The sequence below is a fragment of the Meles meles genome, chromosome 16 (assembly GCF_922984935.1).
Source record: "Meles meles chromosome 16, mMelMel3.1 paternal haplotype, whole genome shotgun sequence".
Lineage (NCBI taxonomy): Eukaryota > Metazoa > Chordata > Mammalia > Carnivora > Mustelidae > Meles > Meles meles.
This window is the reverse complement of record NC_060081.1, coordinates 74,940,475-74,961,928: the sequence shown is the minus strand read 5'-3', so window position 1 is coordinate 74,961,928 and position 21,454 is coordinate 74,940,475. Positions and strand designations below refer to the sequence as shown.

The 21,454-nt window shown below is 43.8% G+C and overlaps 1 protein-coding gene across 11 annotated transcripts in view; it reads left to right on the top strand.

The window, feature by feature from the left end:
• BCAS1 (brain enriched myelin associated protein 1) overlaps nt 1-21,454 on the top strand; it is a 94,310-nt gene that overhangs the window by 35,055 nt on the left and 37,801 nt on the right. For 10 of the 11 annotated variants that reach the window (XM_045980735.1, XM_045980738.1, XM_045980733.1 and 7 more), the window contains exons 5-6: nt 18,453-18,611; nt 19,534-19,578. The exons of the other annotated variant lie outside the window; for it this stretch is intronic. In XM_045980735.1, coding sequence (XP_045836691.1) covers nt 18,453-18,611; nt 19,534-19,578 — 204 coding nt within the window. The remainder of the gene's footprint in view (nt 1-18,452; nt 18,612-19,533; nt 19,579-21,454) is intronic. 11 annotated transcript variants of the gene reach the window in all.

Here is a 21,454-nt window from a genome sequence, read left to right as displayed (position 1 = left end):
CCCTTGAACGTATTTAACCATAAAAGCCCAAAGCAACCAATCCATTCCTAGTCTAAGAAAAGTGCAGGACACTTTAGAGTTGGAATTTATCCACTTAGCTTTTTTTATGAAAGGCTCTTAGGACCAGCACCTGAATTTGAGTGGAATGAGTTCCAGAATGAGATTTGATTCAAAAGATGGGGTCTTATGCTGGGAGCATGCGCAAGTATCTGGTAGAGTCTAGCCCGTGGACGATATTTGAAAGTCACAGGGACCTCTCTGAAGACATGCGAGTTGGAACTTACCTCCTTTTGAAAAAAGTGAGTTGACTCCCTCAGATTCACCGGTGAGGTTTGCATTTGGTTTTGTTACACTACAGATGCCCATGTTTTTAGCGGCATATCACTGGAATCTGAATACTAAGGGTCCGCTCTGCACCCTACACATATAAAACACGGAAAACCAGGAGGTAGTCATTTGTGTCTCCTTCAGTCTGTGAACATGCGGATACTCAAATCCATCGATCCGCAAAGGTCTTGAAAACAGCCTTCTGACTATTGAGATGTCTCATCCGACCGCCGGCTGCATGGTCTGTATTGGGCGGGGGAGGGGGAGGAATCAGTTCTTCCAGGAGCATAATGAGGGAATCCAGCCCTCAGAAAGTAACACGAACAAAACTTCCCCATCTGGGGCTTTCTTGGTGGGAGTCCGCATTGTGCATAAATGGCCGTCAGTGTGTCGGTTCCGGATTCTCAGTGTAGATTATGTGTTGGGCTCCGCCGTGTCAGCTGTCCCTCGGCTCTCACCCACACAAACCTTTCCCCCCAGTCTCACTGCCTGCTTCTTCCTGGATTGGAATTCCGACCGCAAACCTGCAGAGCCGTGAATTGGGAGGAAGATGCCACCATTTCATTCTGGGAGAAGCACACAAATCTTCTGTGTTTGCAGAATGACAATCTTATTTTTGTGCCTCATAAAACTACATTCAGAGCATAGCATAATTAAAACAAGGCCAGAATTCATGAACAAACGAAGCATTTACTACATAGGCCAAAGAAAAGATAAATTATATGCCTGAAAGGTTTCACTGAGCTGGGATTCACACAAACCAACGTGTTGGCAGGGACGACGAGTTGTTTTTTTTTTAATTTTTCTAGCCCCTCAACATTTGAACCAGAGCTATAAGATACGCATTTAAGCGATTCATTGCAAAAAAAAAAAAAAAAAAAAAAAAAAAAAAAAAAAAAAAAGTCCTATAATGAGAATTTGATCTTTATCCATTAACCAAGAAACCAAACACTATAATGTCTGTTGCCAACCAATCATTCCAGAAGGGTCTTTGAATGGGGGTGGGGGGTGCTTAACCTGTTACCACAGATTCAGGAGATTTAAACAAGAAATATGCCTTTCTTTAAAAGTTTAACCAGGGGCGCCTGGGTGGCTCAGCGGGTTAAAGCCTCTGCCTTCAGCTCAGGTCATGATCCCAGGGTCCTAGGATCGAGCCCCGCATCGGGCTCTCTGCTTGACTGGGAGCCTGCTTCCTTTCCTCTCTCTCTCTCTGCCTGCCTCTCTGCCTACTTGTGATCTCTGTCAAATAAATAAATCTTTAAAAAAAAAAAAGTTTAACCAAATTCTCCAACTGTTATTTAAACACCAACCTTGGCAAAGCATGTAAAAGATACATCACAGTCTAGTCCTTCAAAGACTATGTCATTTTGATATTAAGAGACGAGATTTGTTAAAGGGATGTGGTGAGAAGTGACACCTACCCTCAAATTCATTGCGTCTGTAGATATCAAGAAAAAGACTCCGTGGTCATTGTGTCTGTAGATATCAAGAAAAAGACTCCGTGGTCATTGCGTCTGTAGATATCAAGAAAAAGACTCCGTGGTCATTGCGTCTGTAGATATCAAGAAAAAGACTCCGTGGTTTTGCTTCCTTGTGTCCTTTTCTCTCTGGAACTCACTTCATTCAGGCTTTTATCCTCCACAAAAACTGTTCATGTCCAAGTGGCCATGACGTCGCACCTCCCAACCCTCATCGTGGCCGCCAAACCCCTTGTGTGTCAGTCCTGTCCCACTGGCCTTGCCAGTCACATCAGACACCCTTCCTCACCTGGTCCCTCCCCGCGACACTGCCCGCAGTTCCTTAATCTCCTTTACTGGATCCTATCCTCTAAACCTCGGAGTTCCCAGACTTTCATTCTTAGACATCTTCTCTGACTACACTTCCTTCCATAGAGATGCCCCCTGTCCCAAGGGTTAAATATACAGCTATCGGCCAACAAGTCCCAAATTCATGTCTGTAGCCTAGACCCACCCCGAAAGTCGGCCAACAAGTCCCAAATTCATGTCTGTAGCCTAGACCCACCCCGAAAGTCGGCCAACAAGTCCCAAATTCATGTCTGTAGCCTAGACCCACCCCGAAAGTCGAGCCTCAAGTATCCAGCTGCCTCTTGACATGGGCACTTGAATTTCGACATCTCCATTCGAAGGTCCGCCCAGCATGGGCAACACCGGACTCCTCTCCCACACCTAACAGCAAGCAACAGCATGCCTACCCGGGTCATCGACAGGCTTCCTCATCTCACTAAAGGGCAACTCCACCCTGCCACTGCTTTTAGTGGTAGAAATGGAATTCAAGAACCAGGATTTCTAGAATCCTACACGGTGAAAAGTAGGGAATTAAAACATAAGCATGGTAGTCAAGTAGCTTAACGTTTCAACTCGGCCTCTGCTGCCTACTGGCTGTGTGACCTTGGACAAGTGACTAAACCTTTCTGAGCCTCGGTTTCTTCATCACTAAAATGGGGATATCAATAGTGCTGAGTACATTTTCCCATTATTCACACTTGCAACAGTTAAGAGATAAGCCACGTAGAGAACTGAGCACCAAGATGTTGCATTTCGAGAAAAGAATATTTAGCTATTATTAGTATCATGGTCCACCCCCCCCCATTAATCAATATTTTTGTCTTTTTACTGTCTTCTGTAGTCCTCAGTCAAAGCTCACTGAGATGGCACAGTTGGTCTGATTTGAAATCTACATCACCAAAGTCAGAAAGTCCTGATTTGGATTAAAGGAAAAAAAGAAAAGGGGCAGAAGTTATAAAATTACTTGAGAAAGAATAGAAGTTCAGTGCCCTTGCCTACAAGCCATGGTTCCTTAGTCTGACATTCAAGGGTCTCCACCAGCTTTTCTCCGTGTTTCCGACTGTATTTTCCACTATTCCCTTAAATGTACCCAGACATCTCCCCACGTGACCTGCACGATGCCACCTGCTACCCCACGTTTTCTCCACCTGCCTCTCTCTCTATCTCTCTTCCCCAAAGATTCACTTCACCTTCATGTACCAAGTTCTCCATGAGGCTGACCAGATGTCCCAACCCCCGGGTGGTTTCTGGTGACATGAATCCTCCAATATTTCTTATTTATGCTCTATGTTAAGTCAGATTCAGTGACAAAATCACTTTGAAGGAAGCATCTTATTGAAACATCAAAACTTAAGTGGGAATTCTTGTAATCTTTACCATTTTACAGAGGAAGAAATCCAAGCTTTAGCGAAACCAAGTCACTGACACCAAGCTACATAGCTAAAGAGAATTGCCCAGTCCTCAAGCCCATACTTTCCATGCTCAACATTATATTTTTACCAAATTGTTGAAATTTGTGCAGCAGGGTTGTGACTAGGTGAGATGGAATTATTTGATTGAGGAAATTGTTATTTAATTGTTTTTAAATGTCAGGATGTACAACATTGGAAGTGACAAGATAAAATTCAAAAATTTTAAAAATTACCCATGTTAGAGCACCAAGTGAATTTTAAGCCGTTTTTTATTTTGTTTTTGTCTACCTTACGGCCTCAAGGCCATGCCATTCCAACAGCTAAAGAGAACTATCCACCCAAAAGACTTTGTCAGTATGGAGAGAAACTGTTCTAAATCATGCAAATTTTGAAGTAAGCCGGGTTTTTAGCTATGATACTGTAATTTTTGTAAATTATATGGATTCAGTTTGAAGAAATGTTTGATATGAACTGTTTTCAGCAGCAGAGATGATATCCAAGTATTAAGGGCCCAAAGGATCCAGGGCCAAGTCCAGATTCTTCAAATAATAATAATTGCCTCACTTTTTAATAATTCATTATTCATAGGCTCTGTAGTAAGCACTTTGCATATTTTATCTGCTTTGATTCTTCTAACAACATAAGAAGGCAGGTGTTTTTATTGCCATTTATTTATTTATTTATTAAAGATTTTATTTATTTATTTTGCAGAGAAAGAGAGATCACAATTTTTTTTATTTTTATTTTGATTTTTTTAGAAGACTTTATTTATTTATTTGACAGAGAGGGAGAGATCACAAGTAGGCAGAGAGGCGGGCCGAGGGAGAGGGGGAAGCAGGCTCCCCGCTGAGCAGAGAGTCCGATGCGGGGTTCAATCCTAGGACCTGAGATCATGACCTAAGCCAGAGGCAGAGGCCCAACCCACTGAGCCACCCAGGCACCCCTTTATTGCCATTTAATAGATGAGGGAGCTAGAGCTCAGAGAAGTTAAGTTACTTGCCCAAGACCACACAGCTAAGTTAGTGGCAAAACTGTAATCAAGATTCATCAGTTGCCAAAACCCAGGACACTCGGTTATTTCAAAACCTTGTATTTTCATCCAGAAAAGGAAGATACTGTCTGCCTGAGGCGGGATTGTAAGGTCAGAGGATGAAACAGGCAGTCAGTAGTAATGATGCTAAATAAAACAGTATATTTTCTAAGTTCTCAGAAAGTGAGAAATAAAGAATGCAAAACTGGATAAAATGGTCTTCCTGCGTGATGGAGTTTGAGTAGTCTATCATTTAGGGTGCCTTTGGCTGTAAGTAAAAAACAAAAAAACAAAAACAAACAAACAAAAAACACCCAATCACTAGTGGCGTAGTTAATGAGGAGAAAACATTATTTCTTGAGCATGGTGAGAATTCTAGAGCCAGGGGGTTTATGTTGGTTCAACATCTTCATACTCCAGGACAAGTCAGTCTCCAGGGCCTGCCATGAATTGTTGGCGCGGTTCATAGGTTCGGCCACCTGTGGTTTCCATGTGGCCCCCAGAGTTCCAAGTAGGGTACCTCCATGGTCATAATGTCCTTTCAAAGGGAAGAGGAGTTTCCTAAGTGTTCCCCATTGTAAATTCAGTTGTATATCTGTTTCAAGGTCCAAGGAGGGCTTGTCAAGTTTCTTTGGTAGAAAGCAGACTCTGTTAGCAAAGATGGTATGTTATGGATGGAAACCAGATATTTTTTTCTATCCAAGTTTATATCAGGAATCACCAAGTACATGAAACTGCAGAGTCTGTTCCAGTATCCCCTACCCCTATAATAATTTACTTGAACTTACTCACTGTACAACTGTCTAATTTGTCTAATATGGCCCACAGTAAGAAATAGATTTTACATCCTGATCTGGTAGATATGCCCATGAATGCAAAAAAGAATTCACAGAACACTGCTGTTTTCATAGCACGGAACACACATTAGTGTTTTGTATTCTTTTCTATTCTACCATGTTTGATTTTTTAAAAAGACTTTATTTATTTATTTGACAGAGAGGGAGAGATCACAAGTAGGCAGAGAGGCAGGCAGAGAGAGAGGGGGAAGCAGGCTCCCTGCCGAGCAGAGAGCCCAATGTGGGGCTCGATCCCAGGACCCCGAGATCATGATCCGAGCCAAAGGCAGAGGCTTCAACCCACTGAGCCACCCAGGCGCCCCATGTTTGATGTTTTTAGTGCCGGTTTTGACCCACTGAATTACTTTCTAATCTACTAATGGTCACAACATGAAGTTCAGAAATTTTTCTTCTACCAAAATCACCCTTCTCACGTACAGACATAGTGATCTTGAGGGATGTGGCTGTGTCTTAAGCAACTAAGTATTCCCAGTGCCTGGTACACTGCCTGGCACACAGTGATGTTCGATACATGAACTCGACGAGAATAAAGATGGTACACATCATGTTAGGACCCTGCAAAGAATCTCAGAATATATTCTCGCTATCTCACTATCAGCTCTGCCTAACGCAACTTTAAAAAGAAAATGATTTCAAAATATATGCATGCTACAGATGCCTTCGGTGAGCTAAAGTATGCCGAATCATATATCTGTATCATTTATTTGGTATTTTTTAAAGGTTTTATTGATTTATTTAGAAAGATGCATATAGAGAGAGCATGCGGGTGGGGGGAGCGGAGAAGAGAGAAAGGGATGAGCAGACTGCGTGCCAAGTGAAAAGCCCGATGCAGGGTTCAATCTCAAGACCCCAGGATCATGATCTGAGCAGAAACCAAGAGTCAGATGCTTAACTGAGCCACCCAGGTGCCCCTCGGTATTTTTAATTCGGTCTTTACCATGTTATGGTGTTAATCATCATGGTTGAATATCAAGTGCATGGTGTTTTGCAATGAGTATACAAAATAAATTTTGAATTTACTTTCCCTTTGGTGCTATCAGTCTGAGTCACTCCCTGCAAGGCTCTAATAACAGCCCTAATTTATTGAGCATTTGCTATCTTGCAGACAGTTGAAATAACTTTCATGAGGTCCTACGGCTAGAAAGCAAGAGAGCGGGAATTCATCACCAGTGCTCACACGCTTAGCCCCTGTGCCTGTCAGTTCCAGAAAAGGAAATATTTGAAACCTTTTGAAACATCTTATATTTTTTAAAAATGTCTGAAGCTAATACTTTGGGACATGAGCTAATTCTGTGGAACATCAGTCCAGTGAGATCCACCTTGAAACAGGGCTCACCATCAAAAAGTTTCAGAAAATAAAACTTGCCTTATCTTCTCTACTGAAGATTCACAATGGATTCAGCCTCCTTAGGGCCTGAGAAGTCCTACAGCAAACAGATTTGCTTCGCTTTGTTTAACAGAGCATTTCTCAGACTTAATTACCCATAAAACTACTAGCCGTCTAACCGGTTGGGCGTAGCTTCTAAGGGACTGTTCTTGGAAATGCTGAGCTAGGCGTGTAGACCCAAGTTGGAAAATGGCCTCTTGCAGGATGCAAGAAACCACAGAGAGATTTTATTTGAACTTCAGTGTTTTAATATTTTAAGTGATGGATACTATTTTCAAATGAACACAGTTGACAATATTTTAAAATTATGAAATTCCAATACAGTTTCAGGTTTCAGATATTTCTGGAAAGTGGGAAGTTTCATCCTGGGCAGGATGTGAGTTGTGGCTGACCCTTGGAATGGGGCATTCTCCCTCCAGCTTCTCCGGTCCCCACTCCTCCCTCGTTCCCAACAGTGTGGCATGGGAGTTTTCCTTCACTTCAACACTTGCGTGATGATTTTTTTGCGGCAGGGTTGCAAGTGAAGTGAAATATCTCCTTCACGGATCACTTTTCCCCCTTCCTACATTTATCACAATTTGAAGCTACTTAGGGGACCATCTGGTTACTAAACTACAAATCCAGCCTGAGAGTTAATCTGTTGGCAGGTGTTGAACAATAAATAAGAGGCTCGAATGTGCTCGTGTATTCATTCAACAAACATCTGAGGACTTTCTTTGTGCCAGGAATGATTTTAGGGATAGAATGATGTACTTCATGAAAGCTTTCATTCCAAAGAAGAAAACAACAATAAATAAGAAAATAAACAAACAGGGGCGCCTGGGTGGCTCAGTCGGTTAAGCATCTGACTCTTGGTTTCAGCTCAGGTCATGATCTCAGGGTCATGAGCTTGAGCCCTGCATTGGGGGAGTGTAGAGTCTGCTTGAAATTCTCCCTCTCCCCCAACCTCTGCCCCTCCTCCCACTCTCTCTGTCCAAATTAAATAAATAAGTAAATAAATAAATAAATAAAATCTTTGAAAAGAGAAAGAACAAATAAATAAAAAGAGCTATGAATGAAATCATCAGAGAGAAAGTAGAGCGGCGAGGTAGCAGGTAACTAAGTGGGCAACGGGCAGGTCCAAGGATCTCGGTCTAACGTACAAATTCAGGGAAAAGGATGGGACTTTTTTTTCTTTTTCTGTACAAAGCCAAACGATTCTTAGAAGGGCTGCAGCCTAATTTTGGCAACATGCAAAACAGTTTTCTCGCTACTGAGAAGTGTTTGTTAAGCAGATGACAAACATATTCTAGGCTATGGGTCATTAGCTTTTATATTTTGAAATACTTTTTTTTAAAAACTGGATATTTTCCCTGTAATAAATGTGAAAGGCCATGATCACTCTCGAGCTTGCACATGTTAGAACAGAAGAGGCTTCCGCAAATCCTTTTTGCCCAACGGGACTTGCCCCAGGAACCACTCTCCGGCCCCTCTTTGCCCACAGCAACTGTATTTTTCCTTTTCACATCCTACAGAGTGGGCTTGAAGAAGGCGCCCCAAATCACTGACTGCTGCAAAAATAAAACAAAACCAAGAGGCAAGAAAAGCACATTTCAGTGCTTAATTCTCTACCCACATTTCACTTGCTGTTGGAAATCAAGTTGACAAATTCACTTACCCTGCAAGTGGAGGACTGAGAGAGAAAATGGAAAACCTTATTGGCAGGAAGCAAGTGTGAATTGCTTTCTTTGAGAGATTCCTTTTCCCCCCTTCAAACTCTGACCACAATGAACAACTGCTTTATTTAATCTTATAAATACAACATCTCTGCCTCTGTCAACCCCATAGATTAATGAGGCCCTACCTCGTATAGGTGCCGAGCTCCGAGACGAGTTCATAATACCCTGAGGTTAGGTCTGCAGAGTGTTAAAGCAGGTGGTGATCTTACGATTTACAATAAAGAGCGTCAGAACGGATAGCGGGTCCAGCCGAGTCTGTTTCGATTAGAATAAGCAGATGAAATGAACACTGTTGCCTCTCTTCCAAAAAGAGGAGGGAAAATGTGTAAGTAGAACATTTTTAGATCTGTGTCACACAGCTTAGGTTGCCCTCTTAGGAAATACGCCAGAAGACAAAAGATAGGTTTCACGTTTCAGTGTTTTTATGTTATTTGTATTGCCCTTTGAAGTCTTTGGTAATTTCTTGATTAGGAAGCTGGTTTCAACGATGGCACGTCAGTATCTCGAATAATGTGCTTTTTGAGCAAGCCATTTGACATCTAGTAATTTATTGAGAAAATGGGCAAAATTTTATCTACAAGCTTTTTTTTTTTTTCATTCCAGCGATGTCTGTAAGAGGAAAGTTGGGAAGATTAAAACGGTCCAATAAGGTAGCTGTTCTGTTGGTTACGGGACTCCCTTACACCGGCCATCATAAGCCAGCATGACACAGACCTGGAAGGAGTGACCTGTGAAGTCAGTGTTACAGGAGGAGAGCAGGGTTCAAAACAAGAAGGATCCTTGTAGGGGAAAAATCTGCCCGCTTGTCCACACATGCATTCTTTTGGAACCTTGAGAGGGCGTGGAATGAAAAATTACACGTTGTTTTTTTTTTTTTTAAGATTTTATTTATTTATTTGACAGAGAGGGAGAGGTCACAAGTAGGCAGAGCAGCAGGCAGAGGGAGGGAGTAAGCAGGCTCCCTGCTGAGCAGAGAGCCTTCTGCGGGGCTTGATCCCAGGACCCTGAGACCCTGCCAAAGGCAGTGCCACTGAGCCACCCAGGCGCCCCAAATTACACATTGTTGATAGCAGTTGTTTTCAATAATGGAATAATGGTGGCCGGTTATGTTTTTCTTCTTTGCTCATCCCTGTTTTCCCCGTTTTATAAAAGCATCAAGCACAGGGCCCTGCCGGGCTAAGTTAAAGGACATGCTGCATCCAGGTAATGTCCAGGTCCCTCCAGCAGAGTGCGCTGTAAGGCTTGCGGCGTCCCTGGTGGCCAGCCCTAAGGCTGCTAATAACAGTTTCCACGAGTTCTTTTTTTCTTGACCGTAATTCCGGAACTATGCAATCCAGAACTAGAATGGCAAGCCGCTGTTCAGAAATAACACTGGCTTTTTAAATATACTTGGAACTGATGTGTAGGGGATGAGAAAGAGGAATTTGGTTGCGGATGGGTGGTCTTTGAAGCCTTCCATAACTGGCATTTCTTGGGCGCTGTGTTCTTTCCTTATTTTTGCCCTGAGCTTAAACAATGTGGATGCCTTTTTACCAGCCAGTGTGAATTTGGGCGGGAAGAGTGGGGAAAATAAAAATGAGCTACAGTAACCAACTCCCCTTAGGTGGTTTTGAGCTTTGTGGGAAAACAAAGTAAAGGTATCATATGTGTAACATAGGAAACAGGTATGTAGGCAGGGCATTCTGAAGGTCCCCCAGAACAGTTTTAGTAGACTTTGGTTTTGGAGTTCCTTTCTTGTTTATTAATTTGTTTTCCCTTCTGGGCAAATGGGAAGATGAATTCTATCTTTAAGAATTAACCCAATTCCATTTTTCTCCCTCAGTCTGACAGTGGCTCCGTGCAGGTGATGGGACTCTCAGAGGAAGACTCTGGAGACCATTGCTGCCTAGCACATGATGCCCTTTGTGCCGCTGGGGCATCCAAGTGGGAGAGAAAACAGAGCTTTCCCTTTTATCCCGGGCAGCATGTGGCTCAAATTTCTAACAGATGGAAGGGAATGGAGTAATGGGTTTCTGTACCATTCAGTGTCCTTTGGACAAATTTTCTTGTGTTAAACTGTAAGCTAGACGCTGATTCTCGGTACAATGATTCAAACCGAAACCCGGGACACACCATCAGTGAAGAAACCTAGATGGGGGAGACATTTATCACTAATAGCTCCAGACAAGGCTTTCATGCCTTGTGTTTTCACTTTAACAACGTAGACCTTGCTTGAAGAGGCCGAGATTAAGGTGCCAGAAGTTCCATATGGGTTTTATTATAGACTATCAAATTATGATAAGGCGGCATTATTTTTCAACATGACAAATTGTGATCACTTAACTAGTGTCCCTGTCTGTTTGCCCTTTGAAGCCAACAGCAAGGGGGAGAAATAGGCTTCTTCCACACACATGGAAAACAAGCTGACACCATGAACACCTGTTTGTATCAAAGAAATTTCCAGATATTTCCTGGGGAGTGTTTTTGCTTCAGTCTAAAATTTCTGTTCGCTGAGCATGATCTGGAGGCCTGATGAGAATAGCAAAGACATATTTGTAGTTAGGAACAAAGATCGTTCTACAAATAACTCAATATGTAAGGCATCATCTTTCCAACTGTATTTAGTTTCACCCTCTGGGAGTTTTTTAAAATTTGGAATTAGTCGCCTACATTTTGTTTTAATTTTGATTTTTATACATAATACCTGGCTCAAATTAAGAAATTCTAAAAATGGTCTACCTGTCTACCAGTGGCAACCCCAGTAAATAATTACCGGTTGCATTTTTAAGTACATCCTTCCAGGATTTCTTTTTTTTTTTTTTTTAAGATTTTATTCATTTATTTGACAGATAGAGATCACCAGTAGGGAGAGAGGCAGGAATAGAGAGAGGAGGAAGCAGGCTCCCTGCCAAGCCGAGAGCCCAATGCGGGGCTCGATCCCAGGACCCTAGGATCATGACCTGAGCGAAAGGCAGAGGCTTTAACCTTCTAGTTTACCTGGACCAAAACAATCACATTGGGCTGGTTTCCCAACATTTGCTAGTGCCCCACAGTAAACAACTTCATGAGTTTGGTTTTTCACACGTGTGTGACTTGAAGTTTAGAGTCAATGCTTAGAAGCGGAATCGCTAGATAAAGGAGTCTGTTCTTTTTTAAATTTTTGGTAGATAATGCCAAATTGCCCTCAATCGGGACTAAACTAATTTACATTCCAAACAGCAGTAAACAAGACTGCTTGCTTCTCAAACCAGCCTCCCAATGGAACGTTTCCAAACTTTCGGACTTTTATTTTTTTTCTCTCAATCTTTTCTTTAATGGCATCCAGATTTTGAGTCACAGTTACAAAAGTCTTCTCCATCCAAAATTATAAAATGTAAATATTTTTCTCGTGTTTTCTTCTAGCGTTTTTATCCACTTGGATTTTGTCCTTCTATAGGGTTGACTTAGGACACCAAGTTAATTTGCTTTCAGATGACCACCTGGTCCCTGTATGTTTGATTAAATAGTCCTCTGCTTTGGATAGATTTGAGGTGTCATTTTTATCATACCCTAAATTCCTGTATGTCCCGGGATAATATGTGTCATATAGCAGGGAAGAAGAATAGAGACAAGAGAAATTAAAATAGAACAACTCTTGAGCGAACCCCTGAAGGAAGGGGGTTGGCGGGGGTAAGGCAGCATGGAGCGTACGTGCTTTTTGCCTTGGAAATAATTTGAGTCTGGAGTCAAATTCCAGTTCTACTCCGCAACCATATGCAAGTTATCTGTCCTTTTCCTGCATCGATTTATTCATCAGTAAAAAAACCAAAAAACCCCAAAACTGCATGTAGTACATACTTCATGAAATCCCTGTAAGAATTGCATGAAGCCTTTTGGGACACCTGGGTGGCTCAATCAGTTAGGCATCTGCCTTCGGTTCAGGTCATGATCCCAGGGTCCTGGGATCAAGCCCCACATCGCGCTCCCTGTTCAGTGGGGAGTCTGCTTCTCTCTCTGCCCCTCCCCCCATTCATGCTCTCTCTCTTTCCCTCTCCCCACCTTTTCTCTCTCTTTCTCCCTGACAAATAAATAAGTAAATAAATTTTTAAAAAAAAAGAATTGCATGAGACCTTTTTAACTAGTTTAGCAGGGCCTGACACATAAAGGTTGGTCATGATTATTATCATTGAACTTTTTTGCTCGTTATACTTTCCTCAAAGAATTCATGGCTGCAGAATATCCCATCACATGGAATGTGTTCATTCCTACATGTAGAAATGTAGGTTAATGTAGCCTAGAGGTTAATCTCATACACAAATAACATGTACAAATTTATTGACCTATTCCAGAATTGTTGGACTTTTCATTGATTCGTCATTCTTACTCTTCCAGAACTATCCTCAAATGATTTAAAAAATATTTTTTTAATCTTGAAATTATTGTAGATTCACATGTGGTTGTAGGAGATGATACAAAGAAATCCCTTTATCCCAGGGGCGCCTGGGCGGCTCAGTGGGTTAAAGCCTCTGCCTTCAGCTCAGGTCATGATCTCAAGGTCCTGGAATCGAGCCCCACATCAGGCTCTCTGCTCCGCAGGGAGCCTGCTTCCCCCTCTCTCTCTGCCTGCCTCTCTGCCTACTTGTGATCTCGGTCTGTCAAATAGATAAATAAAATCTTAAAAAAAAAAAAAAAGAAATCCCTTTATCCAGGATCCCTCAGCGGTAACATCTTATAAAACTATGATACAATATGACAATCAGGATATTGACATTGATACGGCCCCATGGAGAACATGTCCACCTCATGCCGCCCTCCTTTCCGTACCTCCACTTCCCTTCCAACTCCACTCTCTTTCCCAATTTCTGGCAACCCCCCATCTGTTCTCCGTTTCAATAGTTAGGTCCTTTCAACAACGATATATAAATGGAGTCACGCAGTCTGTATGCTCTTTAGACAGGTTTCTTTCCTCCAGCAGAATTTTCTGGGGGCTCATTGAGGTCATTAAGTCTATCAGTAAAAACTGTTCCTTTCCTTCCCTTTTTGTTGCTGAATACTATTCTCTGCTACCGAGAGATCACATTTTTTCTAGCCATTCATCCCTTGAAATTTGGTTGTTTCTGGTTTGGGGCTATTACAAACAAAGTCGCTATAAACTTTCGTGTGCAGGTTTTTCTGTGAATATATGTCTTCATTTCACCGGTGAAAAACAAGCCCAGGATTGCAGTTGCTGGGTTGTATTGTGGTTGTGGATTTAGTTTGTCAAGAAACTGGCAAACCCTTTTCCAAACAGGCTGCGCCATTGCGGCCCACCAGCAAGCCATGTGTGAGCACTCTAGATTTTCTGCCTCCTCGTCAGCACTTTTTTGCTCAGTGGCTGCTCTTATTTGCAGGTTGCTGACTCCTCCATTTCCAAGTCTAGGATCTATGAGGCAAGAAGAAACCCCAGGGCCCTCCCCTCCCCAGGGTTCCTCCATTTCCTAGCTGGTCTGTCTTCTCTCCACCTGGCAGAGAGAAAGCAGAGACTTCCCATTGTGCTTACTGGGAGGATAAGGAAACGTCATATTCTCCATCTTTCTAGAACCAGAAGTCATGTTCTCTTTAAAAGTCAGTCTAAGAAGGAAAAAAAAAAAAAGTTCAAGGAAAGGGCTCAAGTTCAAGGTGAAGATTTCAATGGAAAGACCATAAAGCTCTCACTGGGGGATGTCCCCCGGCAGCCCCACAACCTCTGTGCACTGGGCAGGAGGGGCTCACCCTCACCTGTTAGCCGAGACTCGCGACCCAGCTGCACCTGGGAACTCAGGGAGGCAGAAGTCAGAGTCTTCAGAGATGTCAGGAGACGACGCCATGGGGCAGAGGAGGGAGTTGGAGGTCTCCTCTGTTCCTGGAGTCCTGTCCAGCCATGTATCCCCCATTCAGAGTGCTTTGTCCTGGGTAAAGAGGTACTAATCCTTATCCGTTTCCTCAGAGGATAGCCACTGTGGCAGGATTTCCCTGTCGGTCCCCGAGGACCACCACTTATTTCCAGGAAGTTCAATAAATGTCCCCGGTGTGTCTAGCCTGGGATCACAGAGATAATCATTGCCTCTTGCCCCCTGCAGGAAATGCCCATCCGGGAGCTGGCCGTGACCTAGAACCAGGCCCTTCCCCTCCTTGTGAGAAACACTGGGAGCCCATGGGCTGTGGGGCCAGAGGGCCTCAGAGCAGCTGACCCCGCCTGGATGTCAGGGCCTTCCAGAAGATGTTCCTCCCCCGCCCCCACACGTCCATTCCTGGAGGACTTCAACCAGCACCAAATCACCCTCTGTTCCCTCATGTTCATTTGTTGTCTTGCAATCTTCACTGCTTGAGGCATAAATGACATTTATTAGTTCATCTGTATTTTTGTTTGCTTTTGCTTTGCTCTGCTGCTAGAAGGTCAGCTCTCTGAGGACAGGGCACTGTGCATCTGAGTCCCTGCTCTATGCCCAGTGACTTGGTCCATGTCATGTGCCTGGTAGACACCTGAGAGTTTCTTTCCTAATTCTTTTGCTATCACGGGCATATCCCAGACCTTGTAGGGATTCAAAAGTCCAGTCCAATTTTAAAACTGCAATCGTGGGGTGGCTGGGTGGCTCAGTTGGTTGAGCATCTGCCTTCGGCTCAGGTCACGACCCCAGGGTCCTGGAATCAAGTCCCACATGGGGCTCCCTGCTCAGCATGGAGCCTGCTTCTCTCTCTGCCTGCTGCTCCCCTTGCTCATGCTCACTCGTGTGCACTCTCTCTCCCTGACAAATAAATAAATAAAATATTTTAAAAATTAAAAAAAAACACTTCCATCTCATATCCATTTTAACATTCATCCCAGTTTTTTCTGGAACCAAGCTGTGCTGCAACCTTGGACTGACCATCTGGAGGGGATAGGATTTTCCCTCCTACTTCTCCTCTGCCCCCAGGTGTGTGCATCTGGGGAGGAGGGATTGAGGGAAAAGAGTTCTAGTCTTTTTGCCTTTTGGTGCCATTGTCCTCTCTTGACTCTGCATTTTTTGCATTGTGGGCAACCAGAGACGTCCTCTGGGGCCTTCTCTGCCTTACATTTCCCTGCGGGAACTCTCTACTTTTTGCCGCCCTTGGGTCTCCTTGCCTACTCCCCACCCTCGTGGTGAGGGACAGCAAGGCTGCTCCAGCCCAGAAACCTTCCATAGCCCCTGTTCCTTAAGCGGGCACTCTGCACGTCCTCCGTCCGGCTCAGGTGGCATTTCCTTAACCACCATGACTGCCGTAACCCCTCCACCGTAGTTGAACTAAATAACCTCACCCCAAACCTTCCCCAGCCCTCTTCCCTCCTCATCCTCTCTACATTTTTCATGCTCTTATCTCTGGCTAAAACCCCTCCCCCAGCTCCACCCAGCTCCCCGTGTCGGGCTCCATGGCCAAGGGCAACACTGCTTGTCTTCAGGTCTTCCCTTCCCTTGACTCTGGTTGTTCTCAGCCCCCGGGCATCCCGCAACCCGCTGGGACTCTGCAGACCTCCGGAAAGTCTCCTTCAGTTGGTCTGAGCAGAGTCTGGGCAGGAGCATTGGCTTAACCGCTGCCCAGATGGTTCCAATGTGCGGTCCAAGTAGGCGTCCATGGGCCAGAGGGACTCACTTGTCTTTTACTCAGAGGACTGTCCTCTCTCCCGGCCTTTGTCCACTACAGACTGGCCGCCGTAGGAAGGCCCTTGTGGAATAGCGAGCATTCACGGGATGTTCACCGGTGCTATGGCTTGTCCTGAGTCCTGTACGTGGACTGTCCCCTTTCCTGCCCCAGCCGCTCTAGGAGGTGGCCCCAGAGCTGAGGCTGACACCCTGTGGTCTCTCTGCGGTTTGGGTCTAGTCCAAGTCCACCTCCCCCGCCATAGCTACTGAATGCAGATGAAGAAACGAGTGATGACTTTGTCCTAGGCCACACCATAAGTCAGACCCAGTGCAGCATTTCTCAGTGAGATTTTTTCCTGTTACTGCTTTCGTGATGGCTCCTCTTCCAAAACACCTGTTTGGTTATTTATGTAATATTTTTTTTTTATTTCAAATTTCATTTCAAATGTTCTTTGTCCTCAGCTTCACCTAAGCAAAAATATCCATAGTACTGAAGGTCTGATGCTGGGAATATTTTTCTAGAGCACACTGGAACAATAACCTTGTGTGTGCACACACCTGTGAGTATACTAGCCCTCATGGGCCGTAAACAGGATTTTCAGCCATCCTTCCCCCTGAACATTGTGGATCCAAAATATACCTGGAATTTAAAAAAATTTAATTCATATTAAAGCCTGGGTATTTTTTTTAAGATTTTGCTTATTTTTTGACATACACAGAGACAGAAAGCACAAGCAGAGGGAGAGGCTGAGGAGAAGCAGGCGCCCCGCTGAGCAGAGAGCACGATGTGGGGCTCGATCCCAGGACCCTGAGATCGTGACCTGAACTGAAGGCAGACGCTTAACCCACTGAGCCTCCCAGGTGCCCCTAGAACCTGTTTATTAAAAGAGCATCCCCTCCAACACAAATAGTTTTTACCTGGAATTTGCTAGAAAACCTAACAAGTTTTTTAAGGCCATGTCTCTTAGCTGCTTTTAGTTTTACAAAGTTCCAGACCTTTATGAGGCATTTCCTGAGAAGCAGCTCTCCCTTTGGAAGGAGTGCCGGGGCTGAGTGAACCCTAAGGATACAGGTGCCATTATTACCTTTTCAAATATGCATCAAAATGGGTGTTTGTATTTTTATAGCCCTTCCGAAAAAGCCCCATTTTTAATGCAGATGATTCTGGCCTGGCCTCTCGCATTAGTCTAATCTTGTGCCCATAACCCACAGGCCAAGTGAGCGCCGAGAACAGGGGTATAGAAACTCAGAGGAGGGAATACATAGATGCTGTGGACGGCAAGACCCAGAAAGACATCGGTGAAGAGCGGATGGGTTTGAGGTAACCTGGCTTAGCCCAGGGTCATGGGCATAGAGATGCAGAAAGGAGGACAGGTTTGGAATGCTTCCTACCCTCCTGAATGAGTCAGAAGAAAAAAATCAGTTTCTGTATCGGATCCCTTGTGCCAATAAACTCCCAGATCCCCAAAACGGAGTTATTATTTTAAAACATCATACTTTCAGGGACTTCTGGGCAGCTCAGTCAGTTGACCATCCGACTCTTGATTGCAGCTCAGGTCATGATCGCGGAGTGGTGAGATGGAGCCCCAGATCCGGCACCACACTCAGTGCGCAGTCTCATTGAGATTCTCCCTCTCCCTCTGCTCCTCCCCTTGCTTGTGCTCTCTCTGTCTCTCTTTAAAATGGGTCAATAAGGGGCACCTGGGTGCCTCAGTGGGTTAAAGCCTCTGCCTTCAGCTCAGGTCCTGATCCCAGGGTCCTGGGATCGAGCCCCGCATTGGGCTCAGCGGGGAGCCTGCTTCCTCCTCTCTCTCTGCCTGCCTCTCTGCCTACTTGTGATCTCTGTCTGTCAAATACATAAATAACACCTTTTTAAAAAAATGGATCAATAAATCTTAAAAAAAAAGTGTTTTTAAAAAGTTGATACGCTTTACACCTTGGGGATTGTGGGAAGTCAGGTGGAGGCGTCTCTGGGCATAATGTGCAGATCATTGGGCAAGGTGACCATAAAGTTGAGAGATATTGGCTTCGTACACAACGTCTTTGTAGAACTGGGAGCGAAGGGGTTTTGTTCGGGAGGCAGCGTGCTCTGCTATGTTTGTTACCCTCTGGCTCCAAACAATGTCTCTCCCACTGACTGCAAATGCTGTGTATGTTAGAAAGCAGAGGAGGGGAAGGAAGAGGGACTCTCATAAACTCCTAATTGTTCTGTACACCCGTGGGCAGAAGAAGTATGGCTGGAATTAGGAGGTCAGGGAGAAAGGGGTGCGAAGCAAAAATTATCATTGTGAGGGTCCACATACAACCAGTGACGACGGGGAAAACGCTTCTTTTACACCTAGGACATAGTGGACAGCAAGGGGAAAGAAGGACAAGAGACCCCCACTGTGAGCTGCTCTGTCCCCGGGAACCCAGAAGAACTGGAGACTGCAAAGGACGACCCCCAGACCACAAATACAACCGAAAATAATAATTCCATCATGAGCTTCCTTAAAACTCTGGTGAGTGGTTGCTGCCCCTTCTTTCCTCAATCCCATTGCTCCAAAGTTGTGTTAATTCCAGGAATAATATATATTTGCTATTGTATTGGGCGGGGGGATCATGATGGTGCAGCTGGAACATTGGAGAACAGGGACGGGACGTGCTTTGCAAGGGAATTGGGTCACATGGAGCTTTCAGTGATGGAGCCCTTAGAGCCGGGAACTGTGGTGTAAACAGCAGGTTGCAACGCAACTCTCCTGTGGTCCCATGTCTTATGGTCATTGAACATAAACATAGAGAAAAAGCTCCTTGAGCTGTTGAACATTCAGATGGCAAAAAAAAAACTGTAGAAATCGATTCCTATCTAGAGGCAGGGACCCATGTCCTGTAACGCTTGCTTGTCTCTGACTCCTCAAGGCAGCCGTGACCTGGTCCATGCCAGACCTGTGAGAGGGCTGAATGAATCAATGAATCAATGAATACATAATCAAATGGACAGCTCCAAGTGTGTTTGGGTTCTTTCAAAGCCCAAGACTAGCCTCAAAAAAAGTAAAAATCAGTCAACAGAACATGCCACGAATACCAAAGTGTTGTGCCTTTGCTTGGATCAGTGGTAGGAGTGATGGAAATTCTCTGGCCTTCCAGGAGACAGTTTTGAATGTGGTCAAGCTCTTAGTGAATGTATAAGGTCTGATGCATTTCATCATAAACCCTGAATTTAAAAAAAAAAAAAAAAACTTGTTTATGCTAGAAATTATCCAGAAGTCCATGGCTCTCTACTGAACTCGGTAGAACGCTTTTGTACTGAAAAGGACTTCTCATTGCATGCATTACCTGAAGGGTGCACAGCAGCAACCCCTCCAAAATGATGTCTTTATGAAATCAAATCACCCTAAAAAGATAGCTATGATTTTTAATATTTGGTTTTCTTAAACTTTTAAGGTTTCACCTAGCAAAACTGAAACAAAAAAAGATCTGGAAGACACGGTAGGTAGTTTGAAGTGTGTTCCTGTTTGGATTTGTGCATGGGATTGGATTTGGATATGTGTCTGCCGCTTGGTTTCTTGAAGTTTGTGTGTGTGTGTGTGTGTTCAGCAATGTCATAGTGCTGTTAGATTGTCTTTAAAATGTTTCATTAGTATCAGCGGTATTTTGATGAAAATTTTAGTGGAAAGCTTGAAATATTTGCTAACTCTGGATAAATAATGACACAATCACCAATTTCTTATATAAAATAAGAACGAAATACTAACAACCACATATCATGTTGGTCTTTTTAATTGTGCGTGGAGAGACCCAGGGAATATAGGGATACAGCACAAATTAGCTACTGGAAATGAGGAAGAGGTGAGATACAATTTAAAGTAGAAGTAAACTGCTCTATTTTTGACTTTTAAAAAAATATGTTCCATGTTTTTCATGTAATTTGGAAAAAATAAATCTCCTCCACAAAGACAATTGTTGATGAAATCAAATAGTCACCACTGGACGCTTGCCAAGGGAAGGAATGTTTAGAGTTAGGATGCCCTAGAGAGCCTAAATTTTTTCACTGTCATCCTAGACATCCAACCAATTCCCTTCAAAATAAATTTTATTTGGAACAACTACTTTCTAGAGATGTTTTCCTTTACCCTTGACAGAACTGATTATCCCTCATGGAACACATGGTTTAACTTTCACGGGAATCGTGAGGAAAGTTTAATTTGGTGACAGATAAATGTCTTGCATCTTCTTTTGATAACTGAGGGTGCTTTGAGAGATGCTGGGACCCAATAAATGGCTGGGTCAGCCCAGTACATCTGTTACCAATATTTGAAGGGGCCAGGTTGTGAAAAGGATCCTAGAATTTGTCTCACGATCTGCGTTTGAGCTCCAAGCCTGCTATGTGGTAGCTGTGTGACGTGATCCGAACCTATATCTATATAGGTTCCAACATCTATAAAATTGGGACAATAAATTCTGTCTCCAACCCCAGCTTTGAAGGAAAGTGTGACAATGCCTGGCAAACCGTGGAACTCTGTTCAAGTGTAGGTGATCACTATTTCCATAATCACTGCCAGACGTATTGGACACCATGATGACATTTGTAGTGTATCAGTTGCTTCTTCTAGAATGTTCTTCTTCCGTTCAAAAATAAATATTTATCTGATTCACGTACATCCTTTTTCCTATAAAATTAGTCGTTTGCTATAAGGCAGCTAGGGTCAAGTTCAATGAATAGTTGGATCCAAATGTCTCTCTTTTGATTCTGTGTCTTACATTGTTTGAAGTCACACAGTCAGCACAAGAGGCTATAAACAGTGGGGTATGTGGGTGTGTTGTGTGGCTTCCCAAGTGACCTGATGTGCTCATTCTCTTAGCTGCTCATGCACCAAGACTCCTCCCTCCACCCCCCAGAATGTGGTCCCAACTGCACGGACCTACCTGATAAGATCTCACCACCCTGCCCAGAGAGGTCAGGGTCACTACCAGTGGAGCTGAGTCTCAGAAGAGGGTTCTGTGAATGTAGGTTGCCTAAGACACAAATCTACCTCTTCCCACAAACCTGCATTTTTAACATCCTTTCTACCAAAGTTCTTGGATTCTTGCTTTCGAAACATCTACACTGTTTGTCCGTCTTCCCATTTGGCCCAGACAATTTTGAGCACACTCCATGCTCCATGCAAAATCCCCCACCATTTGTAACTTGAGTCGACAATTCTAAATGGTTGTGGCTGGGCTGTTTTGGCTCCAGTCTCCCCCCACTTTGGCTCAACGGACTGGTGCACAGTAGACGCTTCTCTTGCCTGGGAGATCTATCCATCTAGAAGTCAGTTGAAATTTTTGCAGATGATACGGCTTCCCTGAACTTTCTAATACTGAA